Raw genomic sequence first — 22,782 nt, forward strand, 5'->3', positions numbered from 1 at the left:
GTTCTGGGTTCATCCGTGTTAAGAGATGAGATTGGAACAAGAACTAAGAGCTTCATCGTCTCTTTTTCAAAACAACCATCAAGTCTATGGGCCAAATGTTTCCTCCATTTAGATAAATCAAAAACTTTAGTAATGCTGCAAACTGTTGTTTCTCATGCAAACCGTTGTTTCATGATAGATCAACTGTGCCTTTTATGCTTACATAGTCTGTCCCAAGAAGGTAAGACCTGGAGCTTTTCTGAACAGTAAGTGTCTCTCTTCTTTTTCCATAGTTCAATAGTAGGGGTTGGCATAGCTGGTGAGACTGCAAGAAGCTCTGATAGTTTGAGTGGTTGTAATGATGTGGTGACACAAGAAAATGCCATTTATAAAATTGGCGATAGCAGAATGGTTGTCCATGTTGAGCCTGTCAACTTTAATGGATGTTGTCTTTGTACTGCTGGTAAGAGATTTATTTGATGCCACTCTGTGGCTGGGATGATTTTGGTGTGCTGCTTTGATATCTCTCTCCTTTTGGTTGTCAGCATGCCATGAAGGCCAAAAAGTTATACTACACATGGTATAACTGATCTAACTTGCCTAGGAGTTTGTGGGAAGATATGTCCTCTCTTATATAAAGTGCCACCCCTACCGCCCATTTATCATGCCTTGGTTTGGAAAAGGTGTAGAAATAAATGATTTCCCAGAGTTCAGGTGGTACTTCGGGTGAAAACGTTTCTGACACAGCAGCCATTTCAGCACTTTTTGACAAACAAACGGATTGAAATGCATCCATGTGTTTAACCAGTGATCGGGAAGTGCCTACCATGACCTCAGGAGTACTGTTTCCTGACCAACTTCGGCGGGCGACTTTGTTTATTCCTCACGTTGTGGGTGTTAGTTTCTATGCAGTGAATGTGTTTTCTACCAATCCGCCACCCTCTTCAATGCCATTAGTTTTTTTTTTCCCCTGGTGTATTTCATGTTTACTAAATCTGTTTTCAAGCCTCTCACCCACCACCAACACACACGCAAGCTTTGCAGGTCTGTCACCTCATCCGTACCTTTTCGGAAGGCATGGTCATTGCAAGTCTCACAAGATGCATGCTCGTCTCAATGACTTAACAGGCGGCTCACAGCAATAATATAAAAGAACGTGTGGTGTTTCCCCCAGTCAGCTAAACGCACACCATTCTGGGTGTTTATAAACTCTTGCTTACAGATACAAAAGTGTCAGGTAAAGGGTATCTTTTGGAAAATCTTGAAATGATTTCTTCCTACAAACTAATACCGACCATGACCCCCACTTCTGGAATGTATAACTCTCTGTTTTCAGCTACGACACAAGCTGTGTAGGATTCATTAGCAGAGAGTGATGAATCTGCACAAAAATAATTTTGTGACTAACAGGAAAATTCATCTATTATCCACAAACAATCATAGCCTGTATGAAACTTATAATTATCTTCACTGATGTTTTCCTGAACCTTTTATTACCTTTTTGATGGATGAGAAACCATAATGCCTTCTGTGAGTTACATACTGTAGGATCACCTGATTTCACATACTGTACTACTGTATAAACAGCATGTGCTATAAATTATTTTGACATAATGGCAATAATGTTAGATTCTTGAGATTCATACATTTATTGTATTTCACAAATTTGTTTTTTGTATATCACATCGTGTCCTAAAAAAAATGATTCTTTGTCTAGTAAATAATGAATGAATAAATCCATTCAATATAACGTGAATATATTTTGACCAGGACCTCTCAAACAGCTGTTCTACAATGGATGTTTCACAAAAGTGTTTCCCTCTGAAATCTTAGTGAGAACCATTTCTCAACAGCAGCATATGGATAATTGAATCAACAGAAAATTGGTAACCTATTCAAACTAAATGTATTGTCCTGTAATGCTGAAATGAAACACCAATCTGAGGTATAATATGGAATTCACTGAAGGGCAAAAGAAGCCCCAAACCATAATGCCACTGCCTCCATGCCTTACAGTAGGTATGAGGTTCTTTTGTTGAATGGTTGCGTGTCCTTTTTGTCAATTATTGTGTCTGGCATTCTAGCCAAAGTCCACCTTTGACGCATTTGTTCAGAGAATGTGTCCTCACCCAGAGGTTGTCTGGCAAATGTCAGTCCTGTATTGATATTTTTTTTAAGTATTTTTCCTTCCTGACTTCCCACATTTTGTGCAATCTCTAACAGTAGACTAATGCCCTTCGACATTGGTTGTGGCTTGAGAAGCCTGTAGATCCTTTGATGTCATTACTTTAACATTATTTGATCAACTCTTGGGATGAAATTGGTGGGCGACCTGTCCTATGTAGATTTTTAGTAGTCTCCATTTGTACATGATTTACTGGACAGCAAAATGATCTTCAAATTGTTTGGAACTGGTGAACCTGAGAATAATTTTAGCAATTTTTTGTCATGGTAAAGTTAGGGGTGCATTCACTTTTTCTTTTTTGTCTATTATAATTGCGTAAATTATTTCAAAGTTAAATGAGTTGTTTTATTTATTAAATTGGGCTGTCTTTATCAATGACTGTGTTTGGAATTTAGCTGAACTATATTTCCAGGGGGTGCACTTACTTTTTCACATGACCATAGATACATACAAGGTTAACTTGTTGTTTGCTCTTTAGCATTACCATAAGGGGGCAATTCATTTGCAAACTCCATCATGTGCTTTGCTATAGAAACTGCTGACTAGTGATATGCAGTTTGAGAATGGTTTGCTCTTTTCAAACTACTCTAAAACAGATTTTAGAGTGATATTTTTGCGACTCCTTCAAATTAATTGTCACCATAGTTCCATTTCCATAGTTCGAATGGCTTGTAGCAATTACTCTGACCACAGGATCACTGGCAGGAAATGCGGTCCTCTGGGTCCATGCTCCAATTAAAACCTATTTGTTTCCCTGAGAAAAATAGGTCAAGCTGCAGCATTTGAAAATAAAAAGCAGGTTTAGAACTGATAATAAGACGCATAACATGAATTGATTATTGAATATTATGACTGACACAGCTGTATATAACCAAAACATACACAGGGCATGTGATTGACGAAACTCAATAATTATTTAATTAAATAATTCAGCAATAGCAGCAATCAGTCCAATAGCATCACCAGAAGGACTCATAATTGGTCCTGCAGCTCAGTGCTCCAACTAAGAACCTTTTGTATCCCAACAACAGATCACATTGCAGGCAGTATTATTAAAGAAGAAAAACACATGAAGATTGGACGCCACAATGCAGTAATGAATGCGATTAATTGATTACAAAATGTCATGATGTACAGACATTTTTAGAATCGAAACAAACAGTGCCCCTGCTCAACAGACTTGAGAACACATCTTATGTGAGGAGCTGCAGCAATTAACAAATTATTATGTGCTCAATGCTCTCAGTGTAACTGATATAAGAAAATGTGAGGAAAAACTGGGGGGAAACCAGATGTTTGTTTTTTTTTCTTTTGGGGGCTCCATAACCAGTGAATTAATGGAATTACAAAAACATCTAAACTGGTTTTGAAAAGCCACAAGAAAGGTGTTTGTTATGCGTTAAGGAACTTTAAAGCATTTGCCGACCTTCCCATATTGTGAGGAAAGTTGAGGTCAAGTCAAGTGACATGAACCAAAGAGCAAAAAGCTGCACCCTCCTAGCCACCCAGGTCAGCCAAAGCACAAGCAAGCGGCCCAGTGAGAGACAAGAAGAGCAACATTAGTAGTCTATCCTTTTACTGCTCTGTTCACCATAGGCCATATCCTTCATGCTTAAACACATACACTATGTGGGAGTTAGTTATTTCCTTTGTACATTTGTGCACTTTGCATTATATTATAAACAGTTATTATGTTAATTATGTCATGTTGAAGTGAAAAAGAATACATCAATTGTTCGTTTTGTTCTGGTTTTTGCACAGTAATTAACCAACACTTGATAGTTAGCACAAGACAAGAGGGGAAATGGGTTTTAGACAAGCATAGGGTTATAGTCATGAAGCGTAATATTGAATCTGCCTTAGAATCCTGTATCCCATCTCAGGCAAGTCTCAGGTCCACACTCACATCTCTGTCCAGGACACGTCCAGTACTGTTGAGAAACAGTCTTTGTCTGAGAGGATCCAGGATGACCCAGTAATTGAAGTTGTCCAGCAGTTTCAGGTAGATGGTCCTGTCTGGGTCCTCTGCTCTCCCATTGATCTGCATATTCTCCACCAGAATTGTACCTGCACAGAATAAGTAGCATATCATGATATAATGTAATTTAACATTACACGTTAATTTAACCATTGCAAGACACATTAATTTAAAACATGTTATGTTTATTTTGTAGCCCTGACTCAACCATACAGTAAATCATCTTATAAATCAGGAAAAAGATCAGTCTACATCCTGTCTATAGCCTTTAAAATACTCCTGAATCAGTGTTGAACGAGCCGGCCTGGAGCAGCCAAGACAAAGGGTTCTCGAATGCAGCTCTGCTGGCAAACCATGACGTCTTTACTTCCATGTCACATATTTTTTCTAAATAAATATACATTCCTGTTATGTCTGTTGATAATTGTCTTGAATTTTAACAACTACTACATAACAAAATCACATTCATTTTGATAAGATGGTCATTCAATACCACTAACATTGCTAACCACGTCTGTTGATGATAATACTATTTTACACATGCTGTTTCCATCACACCTGTCATGATTTTACATATAAACTGTGGATGGAAACTTGATTAATGACACACAGCCTTGTTTGTGTCCTTAGGATGCAAAGGTGGGATAAAATAATCAATAACTTAATTGCAAACCATCTCCAATTTAAAGAATGAGTCCAACCAACATCATCTATATAGCTACATAGACAGTATAATCCCCTTGTTAAGTACATTTGTGAATGCTATTATCCTATAGGGTCCAGATTAACTAAATCTCCCTCTGCACCACATGGCCTTTCATTCCTTGTGTCTAATGAGAGATGGTTAACTGACTTTCATTGTTCTGCTAAATATGTTCACATCCATGAAAGGGGTATTGTATGAGGACTATAGGGTCTCTATTCGGGGAACCAGTGTGCATCCCATTGGCTAAATCTGCTCAGAGTAAAATCCTTCTGATTAGCTTTGTGTTGTTCATAAAGCTCAGTCTCTTTCTCTCTGTACACTCCCTCTCATTCACCAGCTCTCTACAATTCTTTCCACGTTCTGTTAGGTTGCGAGTTACTGGAAGGATTTTGTAATCACATTCCAGGCCTAAGCATTGACTGGAGAGATCACAGCTGTTGAAGCTGGCCTAGTCTCAGCCTTAGCTTCTAAAACAATACCCCAGTAGCCTACCTTGTTACTCCTATCTGGTCATTGTTAACACAAAAAAATGCAGGATTTACAAAAATCTGGTAAAATTAGTAATGCGTTGATGAGTCTATCTTATGTGACAAGCACTCCAGACAAGTTTGTTCTTGGTCAGTCTAAGTGACACTACACACTAATGGTGTAATAGCCCAGCCTGCAAAATATGTAGGCTACAGTTAGTCAAGTAAATCACAGTCCACAAATTCCAGGGGCGATGGAATAAATGTACAGATATAAAACCTACCGAGGAAAATTATTTGGCAACAAAAAGCTATGTAAAGTCATGCTGTTTTCAAATCTGAATGCAGTTGGGAATAAGAAAGAAAAATCAAGCTGTAGCTGGCTAGCTTAGCTTCTCCATCCCAGAAAAGCACTGTTAGGATTTTGAATTGTAGTATATCGTATTTGTTTATGTATAGAACGTCGTCTTCAGTATAATATGTTCTCTCCCCTGAGACATGCAGAGACATAATGATAGTCTCACAACATTTATTTAATAATGTATGGTGCATTCAATAGGGCATCCTAAAAAGGCTGATATTGTGTTGGTCAAATGGAAATCCTGCACCCACATTCTCCTCCACCGATGTCACTAAGACATGCGATTATCTCTCCTCAAACGAACAGTAGGAGACATGGGTTAGCAAAACTCCTGTTTATTGACCTATTCAGTTCACCCTCTTTCTTAGATCTTGCACATCTAGCACAAACATAGTTTTTTGTTTGTTCACATCTAAAAAGAATACATTTGTTTCATGATAATCTAGAACAAAGTTTTTAAGGTAGAATTGACTGAATGCTATAAAACTCATTATTTGACTTAAAATGTTTTAAAATATAATAAACACATGCTGAAAGTGCAACACTATACAAATTTAAAATTGATCATAATAAAAAAAAGAAAAATTACACTTTGCTCAGGAGAAATTAGGTTTGTTTGCAATATAATTTAATTTGGTCTAAAATTTTATTAAAATGGATTAAAGTGTAGAAATATGAATCTCTTACTTAAAAATTAATCCATAAGTTAATAATGGTAAATCTGATTGGCATGAAATAAAAAGCTACATGGATGTAACAAGCATGTATAGCGTATTGGTAGAGACATTAAACTTAAGATTTTTTAAATCTTTTTAATTTCAATTTAAAAATGGTTGTGGTCTAAAAGGGTATGTGGGCTTAATAGGTACACTTACCTTGTGTAAAAAGCAGGGTTGTAAAAGTTAATGCGCTAACATGTGCATGTCTCACCTACAATTGTATCTTAACAAATCATGAAAAGCGACATCAAGGGACTTTGTTTCATGTTGATTTTGCATGCAATTTAGAAAATTATCTCTAGAGAATAGGAACATCATGAAATGAGGACGACCTATCCATTTAATGGCTACTCAGTCAAATGAAAGTATTAAGAAGATCAGGACCTCTCAAATGAATCAGTAAAATACTATAAATATCACACTTAATATAAACACAGCAAACAAAAGAGCTTTACTTTTTGTTCCTGAAAATATTGTGACTATAGTCAATTATAGAGAGAGACTTGATTTTTCCAAGGAGCTACAACTAGATTATGCCCTCTGGATTTTTTTTTCTATTGAGATATCTGAATGCAAAAGGAAAAATATCCTGACATTTCTAAAATCAAACATGACAATATTCCCTTACTCTGGGAGAGTAAACTAAATAATGCAGTGGTGGCTTACAAGACATGTCAATGTAACAGAAGTTAAAGAGGCATTTTTCTTCCAGTTTCTTCAAAAATTTCCTACATTAAAGGTTTAATATTGGGAGTATAGAATGAGGGCTGGTTTCGCAGACACAGATTAAGCCTAGTCTGGGACCAAAAAATCAAGTTCAATAGAAAACTCCATTGAGCTTGTTTATTTAGCCATAGACTAGGATTAATCTGTGTCTGCGAATCCAGCCCTAAGTATACTGAATTTAGTTTGCTTTTAGGATTTTAGGTGGATTTTTTAAAAATGTTTTTCAGAGCCGAGGTATAGGTAATCATATGAAAAGAAGCAAACATCCAAACAACTTGAAGTACATGTAAATGAGTACACAGAATGCTAGCTATACTTCAAAGGAACATGCCTCTATATCTTATTTATAACCAGGGTGAAAAGAGAGGCTAAGCAATTTAGCACAAAACATAGCTAATTAAACTTACCGATTATCTTAACATATCACTGTAATTGCAGCCTTTAGTTAGACATCAGATCAAGACATATTTTCACAATACCAAAAAACTACACTAGCCACCCCACGAGGCTAATTGGGTGAGAACATAGAGACATCAACTGGTGTTCCTTTCCATCCTTGATGTGATGTTTGACTTAATTAGAGTAGAATCAAACACTATATCATGGAGATACATTATTTTACAACAAAACAACAGATGTGTGGATAGTCTGGGTAAATGAAATGCAGCCATTTATATGCTAACACATCACATACACAAAAGCAAGCATGCAGCAAACTACATACAGGCACACACATCTCCCATTTTCATGTTTGCTCTATAGCTTTCTATGCACCATTCTCCTTCACCCAACGCCCCTCTCAATCCATCTCTTGCCCTCTCTCTACCCCTGGTCTCTCTCTCTTTCACTCAGTTGATGGTAACTAATCCCATCATTTCAGCCACACTCAAATTACTTATCGCTGACCTTGCAATCATTTCAACAGAACCCATGCAAAGTTCATATACACACATACATTTTGCTATCTTTGCGAGGACCAGCAATTGACTACCATAAAAAGGACAGATACACACGCATACATGAAACCAGTACTAGCAAAGAGCAAAGTTAAAATGGGATCTTACTGGCAATCTCAAAAACACATACACACAAAGAAAGAAACAACCACTAGTGCTGGAAGTCACAAAAACATACTCACAGCAAATATAGAAACTGTTAAATTCTGTGCACGCTGGCAAAAACACAGGCAAGGTTTAACTGGAATAGAACCTGAAATCCCTATTAAACCACTGAACATAAACCAAGCACCTCACAAAACAGATTGTTTTGGACTCTGGGCCCATTACTGATAAAAATGCAATTGTTGGTGTCTTCAATCAAACCTTTATTGCAGCAGGCTCTCTATTTGAGAGGACTTCCATTACTACACCGAATGTAAATGAAAAAGGACTAACAATGATAATCAAGCATTTGTGCAAGGCCATAATAACCAAGGTTTTTGACTGACTCCATTCACTGTAAAATATGTCCTGAACACTTTGTTAGCTATCAACACTAAGAAGGCTACAGGGAACAACACATTTGTCTGATATCTGCCAGTTAGTGCACTCAAGAGCTCTAACACATATTTTTAATCTAACATACATTTCTGGGTTTATTCCAAAAACAATGGCAATTTGCCCATGTGCTGTCACTACATAAGGTTGGTGATGTAAGTGACCTTGATAGCTATCTCAAAATTGTCTTGCCTAACTACAATCACAGACAGCTCTGAAAATATCCTGAAAAATATTAATCTAGTTTTAGACTTAGGGACAGTACTCTGACTGCTACTACTGTTGGTTGTAAATTAATATTGCCAAAGCACTGGATGAATTGTGTAACTCGGGTTGATTGACCTGTCAAAGGCTTTGAATACAGTTGATTATTTCATTTTGATGAAGAAATGTACCTCACAATGCTTGGTGTGGACACCCGCTTTTAGAATTACCTTAGTTTTTTAGAATTACCTTGGTGATAGAACCCAGGCCATTGTAACGGGTAGGGTTAAATCACATTTTCAAGTAGCTCGGAAAGGTGTTCCCCAGGGTTCAATTTTGGGTCCTTTGTTGTTCACTTGACGTATAAATTATATCTGTAAGTCAGTGAGAAACTGTTTCATTTTTAACATGATAGCACAGTACTGAATGATGATATCGCCTTGTCTGTTACCTAAACAGTTGCATACATTCAGCTTGATTTCCAACAACTACAAATTCATCAAGTCCCAAAATCAGCATTTAGATTATAAAAACATTATTACCCTTGAAGGTTCTGTTATAAAACATTTTCCCTCCAAAGAATATGTTGGGATAAATGAAAAATCTCTTTTAAAACACATTATGTAGCTTGTAAAGAAGCAAAGGAGTAGAATGTGTTTATTTTCCAGAAACAAATTGTGCCTGTCTTCTCAGCATGATATTTGTACAAGCAACTTTTATGTACAGTGGGGAGAACAAGTATTTGATACACTGCTGATTTTGCAGGTTTTCCCACTTACAAAGCATGTAGAAGTCTGTCATTTTTATCATAGGTACTTTTCAACTGTGAGTGATGGAATCTAAAACAAAAATCCAGAAAATCACATTGGATGATTTTTAAGTAATTAATTTGCATTGTATTGTATTGCATGACATAAGTATTTGATACATCAGAAAAGCAGAACTTAATATTTGGTACAGAAACATTTGTTTGCAATTATAGAGATTGTACGTTTCCTGGACTTTCAGCTCCCTCCAAAGCATTTCTGTTGGGTTCAGGTCTGGAGACTGGCTAGGCCACTCCAGGACCTTGAGATGCTTTTTATGGAGCCACTCCTTAGTTGCCCTGGCTGTGTTTCGGGTTGTTGTCCTGCTGGAAGACCCAGCCACGACCCAACTTCAATGCTCTTACTGAGGGAAGGAGGTTGTTGGCCAAGATCTCGCTATACATGGCCCCATCTATCCTCCCCTCAATACGGTGCAGTTGTCCTGTCTCCTTTGCAGAAAAGCATCCCCAAAGAATGATGTTTCCACCTCCATGCTTCATGGTTGGGATGGTGTTCTTGGGGTTGTACTCATTCTTCTTCTTCCTCCAAACACGGCGAGTGGTGTTTAGATGAAAAATATCTATTTTTGTCTCATCAGACCACATGACCTTGTCCCATTCCTCCTCTGGATCATCCAGATGGTCATTGGCAAACTTGAGATGGGCCTGAACATGCGCTGGCTTGAGCAGGGGGACATTGCGTGCGCTGCAGGATTTTAATACATGACGGCGTAGTGTGTTACTAATGGTTTTCTTTGAGACTGTGGTCCTAGCTCTCTTCAGGTCATTGACCAGGTCCTGCCGTGTAGTTCTGGGCTGATCCCTCACCTTCCTCATGATCATTCATGCCCCACGAGGTGAGATCTTGCATGGAGCCCCAGACCGAGGGAGATTGACCGTCATCTTGAACTTCTTACATTTTCTAATAATTGCACCAACAGTTGATGCCTTCTGATCAAGCTGCTTGCCTATTGTACTGTAGCCCATCCCAGCCTTGTGCAGGTCTACAATTTTATCCCTGATGTCCTTACACAGCTCTCTGGTCTTGGCCATTGTGGAGAGGTTGGAGTCTGTTTGATTGAGTGTGTGGACAGGTGTCTTTTATACAGGTGACAAGTTCAAACAGGTGCAGTTAATACAGGTAATGAGGGGAGAACAGGAAGGCTTCTTAAAGAAAAACGAACAGGTCTGTGAGAGACGGAATTCTTACTGGTTGGTAGGTGATCAAATACTTATGTCATGCAATAAAATGCAAATTAATTATAAAAAAATCATACAATGTTATTTTTTGTTTTAGATTCCGTTTCTCACAGTTGAAGTGTACCCATGATAAAAATTACAGACCTCTACATGCTTTGTAAGTAGGAAATCCTGCAAAATTGACAGTGTATCAAATACTTGTTCTCCCCACTGTAAGTCCTGGAAAATGCAATGTGCAATATGCATGCCTCAGTACTAAATGCAAACATGTATTCATGGAGAATTTTGTTTTATTAATGGTATGAACATTCACACACACTTCTTTTTGGCTTGGACTCTCTGGCTCAGAGGAGGGCCTGACATTGGTTGATCTTTGTACATACGGTATTCATGCAAAATATTCCAAAACTATCTTAACACCAAAAATAAATTGGAAAATCAGCAGTTATCAAACCCCCAAGACTGATCCATCATAGAGTGCCACAGGACTAGTATGAGTTAGGGAAACCTGATTTTGTATTGTGTGCCCCTTACTCGTGGAACATTTTGGTGTCTACAGGGCAATTCAAATGCCCGAAAAGTGACCATTCTGTTCATCAATGTGAATGTTTTTTTTTTTTTTTATAATTGTGTTTTAAATATTTCTCAATGATTTTAATATATGTTTATATTTTTTGTAACTAAGGGCTCAGCTGTAAAAAAGACCAAGGTCTCAGTTTGATTCTCTGTATAAATAAAAATCATAACATATGGATTTCTTTTAATGCAGAAACATGCACCCTCATCAAGGAACATAAACCTACACACATGCAGTCATGCAAGCACATGCTAACACATACAATCCATCTCCCCCATCTCTCTCTCTCTCTCTTCTCTGCTGCAAGGCATTTATGCATGCACTGCCGCCAGAGATATCATCGTCTGAATCACAGACAGACGACACTAGAATACCAAAACCTTCTCATAGAAAAAAAATAAAGGCATGTCACAGAAATACAACCGTCCTAAACCCACACAAGACCAATATAACATCACTAACATAGGAATAAAAAGTTTTTTTTTTATCATTAATGTCCTTATGCTGTAACTTCAGATCAATGTGAGCCTATTAAAAAATGTGAGAAAGAGATAAAAAGGTTGGAATGAATGCTAGAGATAAATTTACCAAAACAATCCACGGTCCTTTAAAAAAACAAGGCCATTATACTGTGTGAACAATAAACAACATAGAAACAATTCTGAAACTGCATCTCAGGATATTGTATCTACATTTTGTCAGTATTCCTCACTTTCCGAAAGCTTTCATATAAAAGAAGAGGCCTGTCAAGAGAATGAATGACAGTTACTTTCTGGAACCCCAGTACTTTGGTCGCTCAGCTCTTGTATTGTGTTTCATCTCACTCTATTCATGGAACCTAGTCTGTACTTGCTTTACATTAGCTGATTGGCATTTGTTAGTTCAGGCTAACTATTCAACATAAATGTTGCTCTTCAGCTGCTGTCATTGTTCCTGTGAAGAGCGGGCAGAGTTCTACCCAGGCCGACGCAACCTATGGGACTAAAGACTAAGGGAGCTGGTATTAAGACTAGCAGATTTCATCTATAGCTTTCATGAATGTATGTGTTTTTAATCAGGCTAGTTGGAGTTTGGGCTTGTTTGCATTACGAGAGAGTGATTGCATAATCATTTCCATAGTGTTTAAAATTACACAAGCATGTTCGAGACATACAACACAGGATTTTGGCCTCTGGAGGGCTCTATTGAAAATGTGGCACAGGCTATCTTGGAACTATTGATATCGGCACGTTTATACAACAAGAAAATCTAGCATCTCGAGTCTTCTTCGATACATATCGGAAGATTTTGCACACTGACTGCAAAAGATGTATGGTATCCCACAATTTATGAATGGGAAGTTATACTTCGGACTGAATTATCCCACTCATAATGTATCAGTTCTAAGTCATCTCAAAACAGTATATTCAGTATAACTTTATCCTTTTTTCCCCTTACTACCTGGGAACTGTCACCTTAAGTATACAGGGGACAAGTGGCCACCAGGCTACAGTTGATACAAATCAGGGTTTTGTAAAGAAAAAATGAATGTCAAGGTTGGAATTCTGTTTGTGTATTAGTCCAGGAGTCTCTCGGAGGGTGGTAGAATCGGCCTGCATCGTTCAGGGTTTGGAGGGTAAGTAATCGAATACGGTTGCGTTGCTTCATCAGTCTTTAATGACTCCTTGTGGTGTCTAGGAGGCATTCGAGGTCAACAGAGGTTGAAGGCAGGAGAGGGCGTTTTTTCCAATTCTGGTATAAGATCGCTGGTTGAGCAAGCAGCTAGATATCCAAAAAAGCATTGGATGTTTCCGGGAACACAAATGCCGTATCTCAACATACACTGTCCCAGGTACGCAGGGAGTTCCTGCAAAGACGCAGGGCCTAAATCACAAACTGCATATCACAAAATTGGGGTGAAAATGGAGTCAACTTTTAAAAGACAGAGACATGCCAACAAATGCACAGCTCATTTATAGTTAGCTTAATTCGCTTCTGCTGTTGTACAACCAGCTCAGTCAATGAGTCAGTCTTTCATCCTGCTCATCCTGTCTCTCGAATTCCACTCAATATCTCTGCTATATGTAACTTCCTGTCACTCTCTTGATTGGTCCTCACTGCTGTCTCAGTGTCTTCATTAGTTCTCTTTTAACGGAATTCCTAGGATGTACAGTTTTCATTGATATATGAGTATGTGATATGTTGGCTTAGATGTGATGGTACGGAGTTAATTAGGGCTTCGGCAATGTAACTTTATCTTCAATACTACAATATCCACATCATAAGCCTGAAGGCTTCTGCTGCTGCTGCTACTAGCACTCTATCAAAATCAAAAAATGATTGCCTTTCTCTCTGTCTGTCTGTCTGTCTGTCCATCTGTATCTGAATGCGAGAGACAGGTAATGTCTGGAATGATGAATTTATAGTTTAACAATGACCATGTTCCAATATCCCCACTAGCACAGATACATCATTGGGCAGGAATCCACGCATCATTGGGAAACTGCTCCTTAAGAACTGATATTGAAAAGAAGTAAAAGTCTCCGACTGGTTGCATTACTGAAAAAGGGATTTGTATAAATCTCCCAGATAACATAGTGTACTTGTAACACAGCCTATTGTCATTATTCTACAACCATAGCTACTTGTCTTTGGTTCCTCAAAACGGAGCTCCCTTGTAGCATGGAAAAGGACTTTGGCATGTGTGTGCACGTGTGCGTGTGTGTGTGTGTGGGTGTGTGAGAGAGAGATTGAGCCATCTATAATTAAGGATGTTAAAATATACAGTGTGTGCAGCAGAGTAAGCTTTATTATTCCACCTGTAGCTTGTCAAATTATCTAGCTAACACTAGCAGATTTGAGTGGCCAGTTAGCTAGTTATCTGCTGAGAATAATTGCTAAAGTTTGGTGGGTGTCTGTCAGCAGTGGGAAAAGACTACCGCAGGCTGGACAGACTTTTAGAATAAAGTCATCCTTTGATTGTGTAGAAGGGTTTAGCCAGGCACAGAATCACAGGTTTTTGTAAAACAGATTCAAATTGCATTTGAAACCGGAAGAGGGCTGAGGTGGCATGCAGAAGGAGCTACCGATAACGTGATCCTGTCCAGTACATTAAATCCTAAACATAACCATTACTCTAACCCTCACGTTAACCCTCATCAACCCCATCAGCATTCATTGCATTCATCTGCTCCTTGAGGGCATGTACACAATGTCAATTTCTTTCAAGAAGAATGATGTCCTGTATACTAATTTCTTTCTTCAAATTTTAAAATACATTTCCAATACGCAAAGAATGTATGTGTGCATGTCAATGACAAACTGTTGGTTTAGACAGATTAGTGACTATGCTCAGGTTGTGGACGGGTGTATTTTTGGAATGTATACCACTTATGTAGCCATAGGGCTCAGGGTAAGACAGAAAAACGCCTCTCTAAACACGACTCCCCCCCGAAAAAAATGCCTTACCTATCGATGGACTCAAACTCACTACCATCAGACTGAAAGTCAGTTGTGGAAACGCAATCTCCACACAAACTCAACCACTGCGCCCAAGTAAACAGCCACTCTATTTAATTATGAATACGTTCATAACTACCCCTCGCACCTGGCTTCTGATGGTAAACAGCACTTCTCATGTGCTGACAAGGAACAAAATTGTGAGTCCAATAAAGGACCAGTAGCACTGGTTCAATATGTTGATATTGAACATAAACAATTTGTTTCATATTGAACATAATCACGTTTTCCAGAATAGTTGCATACAGTATGCACGTAAGTCTTGCGATGATGGGTTGAGACACAGACACACAAACATAAGCAGACATGTAACAACTTAATATTTTCCCACAGTGGTGCACTAGGAATGTAGTTGAAATTCCACCGGGCCATACCAACAATGTCCTAAATATATACTAAATTGTCTAAACTAACTATGTTTCTTTAAAAGAAGTGTGTACCAGCAAGCAGCTGGCAATAAGCTGGTCCAAACATGTTGTTGCTTCTTAACGTTTATGCTGAGCATCCACCATTTTGTTCTTTATATCTTTCAGATCACTAAAGCTATCATTAAATGGTTTAATCAAGGGGAATGTAAACAGAATGAAGTGGAACTTCGTGTACGTATTGGCAGAGCACCCTTTTGGTACTAACCAATGTAGCCATTTAATCCAGTTCTTACAGGTTTCTCCAAAATGGTGGAAAGTATTCTCCTCACCAACATTTTTAACAATGTGAACCAACATTGTTTTAAAACAATGTTTTGCCTTTCTGGGGATTTTTTTTTTACATTTTCATAATTATTATTATTATTATTATTATTATTTTGTATAATTATATGCATCTGGATATGATCCAATTTGTTTAACTCAGAGTGGGTAATTGTCTCATAAGTACACATCTGTTTCCAATTTCCATGTTCCTCTGAAACATTGTGAATAGTTAGGTTTTGTGATACTGTCAACTCATTCAGTGACATAAGAACCATTTAAAACAGTATTATAAAACTGTATGTCCTGCAGACTATGTCATCAAGGTTGTTATTAAGTATTAAAAATAGACATTTTGACAACAGGATGAACAGCACTATGGGAAGGCACATATAATGCCACCTACAGTGTTGCTATATTTTCTGAACTGTGCAAAGGAAAGGACTGGTGATTGTTCTGTTTCTTTTCCTGATGACCAACATAAATTAATATAAAAAGGAATGCAAAGGAGATTGAAACTTATTATGTGTCATTTGTATGGCCAGAGTGTGACAGGAGGAAGAGATGGAACACATTTAGAATGATAATCTCTTTGGTCAATAAAGATGGGGTCCTTTTGTTAAATTATATTACAGGAGCCCCAGACCTGGGCACTTTCATCACAGCCAGATAAATAAAAAAAAAACAGCCAGAAGAGACCTATCTCCCAGGTAAATTAGTGTTTTATGAGGGGGATTAGACATGGTGTGTCGGAGTAGCGCTCCTCCATAGAGGACAAGAGGGGCTTTTTTAATGTAGGCTTGACTTTCTCGTAACCTCCGCCCAGCACATTCCCTAGACAATCCTTCACGGCTGTATCACTGTCACACATATGGAGAGCCAGGCCTGGGAAGTCAAGTTTGACAATCATTATAAGGGTCTGGTGGATGAGAGGTTTATCTATTGTGAAGCCCTGCCCAAGACTGACAAACAAACAATTCGGATACATCATTCACAGAACAACACCATCACACGGCCACATAGACACAGTCACACACATGCGATTAAACGCACACACACGCACGCACACACAGATGTGGGAGGCAACTGCAGTAGGATGTGACAGGCCAGTGAAGTGTGTGTGAAATAATAAACTATATTTTTAAACAGACCCAGATATGCGTGTAACCTGAAAACTGCTCATTAAATTGTATTAACCTGCAGAACTGATAGCAGCGGGGAGCCATTCTTAGGCAGACAGCCTGTTTCTCAGATGGAAGCTCCTTCCCTCTTAGACACTTGCCTTTTATAAACAACAGTATCTTAATTTTCTTTCATCTATGCTCAACAAGCATTCTCAACTCAGCTCAAGTCTTAACATTAGATGGGCCCAAGCTGTCGTGAGCTACACAGAAAGGGACATAACAGTAGAGTTGCTGTGAATAAATCCCTCATTACAAAGACAAATGCTTGTTTGAGAGTTCAGTGGTGCACAAACCATAGGCGCAGGTCTAGAGAGATGTGGAAAAAAGTGATATGGTCCGACGAGTCATCCTTCCCCATATTCTCGATAAGAGGGTGAGTGCATGTGTGGGGTACACCAAGAGAACAGAACAGGCCTGAATGCTTGACCCCTACACTGAGGGTTCCGAAAGCTCTGTTATGCTGGGGGAGGAGGGGCATTTTCCTGGCAAGGTTTGGATCCACTTGTCCCTTTATAGGGAAGGGTCACTGCAAATCATTACAAAGTTATTCTGAGTGATCACCTTTATCCTACTGTACGGTGAAACATTTCTATTCTATGCCCCCACCCACAGGGCACAAGGGATCACTGGCTTGTTTGATGAGCATGAAAATGATGTGAATCATATACTATGGCCTAATGTTAGCTTGCTTGGTCATGACATTTAGGATGTCTTACCGGGTGTTTTAGTCCATGTGGTTAAACTATGTAATTTAGTTTCTGAAAGCATGGATCAAATTGTATTGTTCTATTAAGTAGTTATACTTCGTTTTTGAAACAATGGAATACAGAAATAATGACATTTATAGATTTATAGTGTTTAATTCAATTGCATAAAAAGTTTGTTTAATGGAAACATTTTACTGTGATTGGGACCTGGGGAGAAATCAACGTTATCTATGCATTCTAAACACCTTTATAAAGCCATTAGTGAAAAAATAATGCAGCATTTTCCAAACTAACTGGGGCCAGCAGATTTTAAATTGACGTTGGAGAAAAACTGGAAAACAACTATCTTTTGTACAAAGCATTGTAATATGAGTGGACACCAAATGTTGTTATATTCAACCAAACAGAGGTGGCTCTGATTTTCTCATGGTTGAAGCTAGAACATAATGAACTGATTTTCACAGACTAGGAAACAAGAAACCAGGCAAGCCTAGTTCAGCTGACCCGCAATAGAAAAAGTTCCAACATCAAGTTTCGAACCCGGGTCGCCCACGTTAAAGGAGGTGTCGTTAACCACCTCACCACGGAGCTGTACACTTCCACCGTGGTGAAGAATTGAGCAATTGCTAGCGTGTCTGACAAAGCTATTTCATTTCATGGCAAAAGAACATATTTTTTTAGTTCATGGCAAAACAACATACTTTTTTATTTCATCCGTGAATGACATTTATACAATAACTATAACTAACTTTTTCATCAAGTGAAAAGACGAGGGGATCCTGGAATCTACCAGAAATAATAAATAAATGTTGTTGCTCTCAATAGATTCAAACGTAGGTCTTCCACATGAGAGGCACTATGTTTAACCACTGCGCCACGGCATTACATGTACCAGCAGTCGCTAGACTCCATTAAGTATTGTGTTAAACTGACTAACGTTTCTTATTAAATTTACCTCCACTGCAAATAGCGTCTATGAACTGTATTGATTTTGACACTGGCCGTTTGAACAGCTTGTTAGCCAGTAATAGGCTTACTAGTATCTACTAAATTCCTAGGAATACTCATAAGAATTGAGACTGAAGATAAACTATTCCATGCCAGAAACAGTCGCAATATAACCGTATACAGTTTCAGCCACTAAAGTTTTCGTCAATACAGAACAATTCACAATGCGTACTTCGCTTCGCCTGCAAGAAGATACAAACTCAGGACATACTGTATAGTTCACAAGTCTGCTTCTCTAACCACTACGCTATTTAACAAGGGATAATCAACCAGTCAGTCAGTCAGTAAGAGACATTCGCTCTTCTTACCCGGCCCCCCTTACGCGGTCCGGCGAAAAGAGAAACCGGCCCTATATTGACCCAATTCTTGTTCTATAAAACGATTCACTATTTTACAGATTTGTGTTATGAGACAACATTTTACTTGCTTCTTGCATTTAACTGGGTCTACACAATAGGCAAAGCTATACACTCAATTGAGTTTGCCATTCTCAATGAAGTGAGTTTGTTGTGTTTTCTCCACTATACAGGTTTAGTCTGCATGAGGTATCATCTTGACATGATACCAAATGATGAGACAGAGCAACAGAGGCAGAACATAATTGAAGAAGAGGATTTCTCCTAATCAGTGAATCAGGTATGTCTCAAGGTACAGTGTAGCTGAAAGGGTATCATTCCTGTGAGTCAAGAAGGACCTGCTCCATTCCTGTCCTCACAGAAACCATAAATAAGTAAACACTCCACAAGACTGCATTGATGTGTACACTATTGCATATCAATATGTTACACGTGGTTATTTTAAATGCTACCTATCCTGTAATGAGGAGATTTAAGACAACATTTAGCACACCCGGCCCCACAAAAAAAATCGGCCCCCAAAGTGTGCATCGTCCCACAAACATGCTCGTCACTAGTCACACCCAGGCCCAGTAGACTAGTCCTCTACAGTTGGGAGTGATTTCCCCACTAATGGATCCCACTGCCACACCACTATGACAAATATCCTCCCATCTGAAAAAACACAAACTTCCCCTGGAGGCCGGCCAACACATCCGCAGACCGGGTGCACAACAACTTACCTTCCATCGACGAAGTCAACACATAGGAAGTAGATATTTAAGCATTGTGTCACAGGCAACTAAAGTGTTTCAGCTCGATTTTTGGAACACAAAAATTGCATTTTAGCAAATAGCGTTGGAAACTACTTGTTGTTGGTTGAGCGGATTGGAATATAATTTAGAAGTGAGCATTTTATGTAAAATCATCCGTGTGCAACAAATTATATTTAGAGACACAGGCAGCACAATTCGTACATGTTTTTCAATAAATGGTCCTGTGAATTAAGGAGATATGTGAAGCATACCGTGTGCTTTGACTTCAGCAACGTGTAGTATGTTGTTATGGATATACACTGAGCAGCAGGCACAGGTATTAATGGGATACATTGATCCGCAGGTACAGTACAAAGAAAAACAAAAGCAAGACATACCATTCGGGCTCTCTTCATCTATGGTCACTATGGTAGCTGGAGGGCCTGACCGGGACAGTTTACATGCTGCATGAGAGAGAAAGCAATAAAAAAAACATCAGTATGACAAAGAGTTGTATGTTATCGGCTGGCAAAAATAAATGCCCTAACTGGTTATAAATGGCTTAATCATTTCTATGGCAGAAGCACACTGATTGACTCACAATGACACAAAACCACAATGATAGATGCAAATACTGGAACTGAAAATCTGTAAATGGGTCTACAGTAATTAATGTTCTCACTACTCATATCATTTTCTTGTTTGCACTCAGCTGAGTGTATATAAATGTATGTAATCTTTGCATAGATATGGTGTATTCTGTCCCTATGTTGTCTACCACTAGCAGCTCTATTTTACTAAGTAACATTTGGGGTATGTATAAAGGTACTTCTGTTTTGGATGACAAACTCATTAATATATATGACAGCAATAAATGACAACCATGGGGAACAACATGAGGACAAAGTTCACCTCCGGAGCTACATTGATGGATATAAGTCTGACCACGAAGAGCATTACACTTTAGTGACGAAAGTATGACAGAAAAAGACAGAGATGGTGATGTTGTTTGGAATCGATAAACACTTAATGCTGAGGGTTGGGAGTGGTGGTGTGACAGAGATAAAGAGAATCAGAAACGGAGGCAGGGAGAGATGGAGAGAGGAAAAGTAAAAGTTTACCCTCTTACCCTCATACTGCCAGTCTGTAGAGGTCAGTGTTAGTAGTGCCAGAAGGATAGCAGAAAAGAACCATGTAAGAAAAGAAAAGCATGAAGTTGGTTTGGAGGAGAGTGTTGATGTTATACCAGAGGCAAAATTATTAGAGGAGGGAAAGGGGAGTGAAGGAATAGAAAGTTACTGAATCAAAATAGCTAACAGCCTTAAAACACTGAGTCCATACTTACTAACACAAAAAAAAACATTTCAGTTTAAACTGCTGGCAGTGAATATTTTCTGTAACACATCTGCTTAACAGAGATATTCTACTTTATATTCAGCATTCACACAGTACAAAACACTAAAATAAACACTAAAATAGTTGTTTAATCAACATTATTGTGGAATAAGAAATGTGGCAAAGATGTGACCATTTGTTCACCAAACAAGTGAGCTTGATTTGAAAAGAGCTTGTTGATTAAAATGTTTAAATAACATTTGCCATTGAAAAGAAACCAATTATGTTGGGTAAGCAACATGCCAAAATAATGAGAAAATGTACAATCCTGTTTCATCTGGTTTCCTTATATATGCAAGTTTATAAACTCTGCTCAAAGTGCGGATTTTAACAAGCTTGTTCAGGAAAATTAGAAATGTGTGTTGGCTCAAAACCACTTAGATTTCCTGTGTGAGATTGTAATGCAATAATACATTTACATTTTAGTCATTTAGCAGACGCTCTTATCCAGAGCGTCTTACAGTTAATGCATTTTAAGAAGCTACTCTAGGTGGAGCACTCAACTCAGTAGTATTAAGTACATTCTACTCAATTAATTAGTTACTGGCAAAGACAAAGTGCGGAAAAGACAATACAAATAATAAACATAATAAAATGACTTGGTTTGGAGGATTTTTGTGTTCATATGGCATTGAACTCTATGAAAGTAAAAACAGCAAAATGTGATAACCAATATTGTCTTAATAGTGAAGCAATCATTAAAAGTGCCAACTACAACCATAGAGAAAGAGAAATTACCAAAAAATAAATAAAAATATACTTGGGAGAATTTTGACCAGGGCATCAGATGACTCTCCTACTATGAATAATTCAGCATCCACTGTCCTTGTCTAAGGCACATTCAGGAACACATGTGACCTGCTTACTAGCCCAGGTGTCTTTTTACGATACAATCTACATGTCATAAGATAGACACTGACACCAGCACCCTCTAAGGTTCCTCAATAGCCGTCTGTTGCTTATCTCCTCTTACGCAACTAAACACCTGTCACTAGGTGTGAATAGGTGGATAGTTTTCCATCAAATATTAATTGCCAAAAGCCCTTCCAGCAATGTGGAGATGTTCAAAAGTGAACAAGACTCAGCAAAATAGCAGCAGGCTTGAATGTTCTGTTAATGTTAATGACTGTTGTTTTTTAAGCACAGCTACATAAGATTATTAGTGATGAAATGTCATTGAATGGGGCACGCTATTTAAACGTTCAGTCCTTTCATTACTTGTAAATACATTCCATTACATGTTTGTCCATTAGGACATCAGGTGGATTCACCTTTGTTTGAAATGCAACTGGGTAAGTAATTTGCATGTATGCTATGTTTGACATATTTCTGAGGTCCATAAATTAGGTAACACAAATCTCATTGAAATTCAGAGTTATTTGGGAGAAAGGGAATAGTATTTGCTGCACAGCTAATCTGTTTAGAAGAAGGTGTTTATGAGTTCCTCTATAGGAGTTCCTCCAATCTCCCAGCAATCAGAATTAATTAGAAATCAATTAGAGGTGCAAGGAACTACACTTCCTGTCAGACAGAACAACTAAAGCAGGGAAATATCTGAAGGCCAAGGTCATCCCGGTGAGTTGTCTTATACTTGTGTTATTGTCTAAATTCAATTTTGTAAACGTTAGCGGCAGGATTCGACAGTGCCCATTTAACACTTTTAAGGAAATTGTATTAGGCTTGTGAAAATAAATTACTTTGAGAAACTTAAATTCAAATACTATTTTGATGGTTTTACAGCAAATGAATTAGCCCCATATTTGGGTAAAATATGTAAATAGTTCCATTTGTATGGATTGGTAACAGAA

The 22,782-nt window shown here is 38.2% G+C and overlaps 1 protein-coding gene across 4 annotated transcripts in view; it reads right to left on the bottom strand.

Moving 5' to 3' along the window:
* The window catches only part of LOC105010659 (protocadherin-15), a 226,731-nt gene that overhangs the window by 154,864 nt on the left and 49,085 nt on the right, over positions 1-22,782 (bottom strand). For all 4 annotated transcript variants that reach the window (XR_004575807.1, XR_004575806.1, XM_034292761.1 and 1 more), the window contains exons 3-5: positions 20,709-20,723; positions 19,978-20,043; positions 4,071-4,231 (exon numbers count right to left, since the gene is read on the bottom strand). Coding sequence is in view for 2 of the 4 variants with exons in the window: in XM_034292761.1 (XP_034148652.1) it covers positions 4,071-4,231; positions 19,978-20,043; positions 20,709-20,723 (242 nt within the window). In the remaining 2 variants the exon portion in view is untranslated. The remainder of the gene's footprint in view (positions 1-4,070; positions 4,232-19,977; positions 20,044-20,708; positions 20,724-22,782) is intronic.

The sequence above is a fragment of the Esox lucius genome, chromosome 6 (assembly GCF_011004845.1).
Source record: "Esox lucius isolate fEsoLuc1 chromosome 6, fEsoLuc1.pri, whole genome shotgun sequence".
NCBI classification, from domain to species: Eukaryota; Metazoa; Chordata; class Actinopteri; order Esociformes; family Esocidae; genus Esox; species Esox lucius.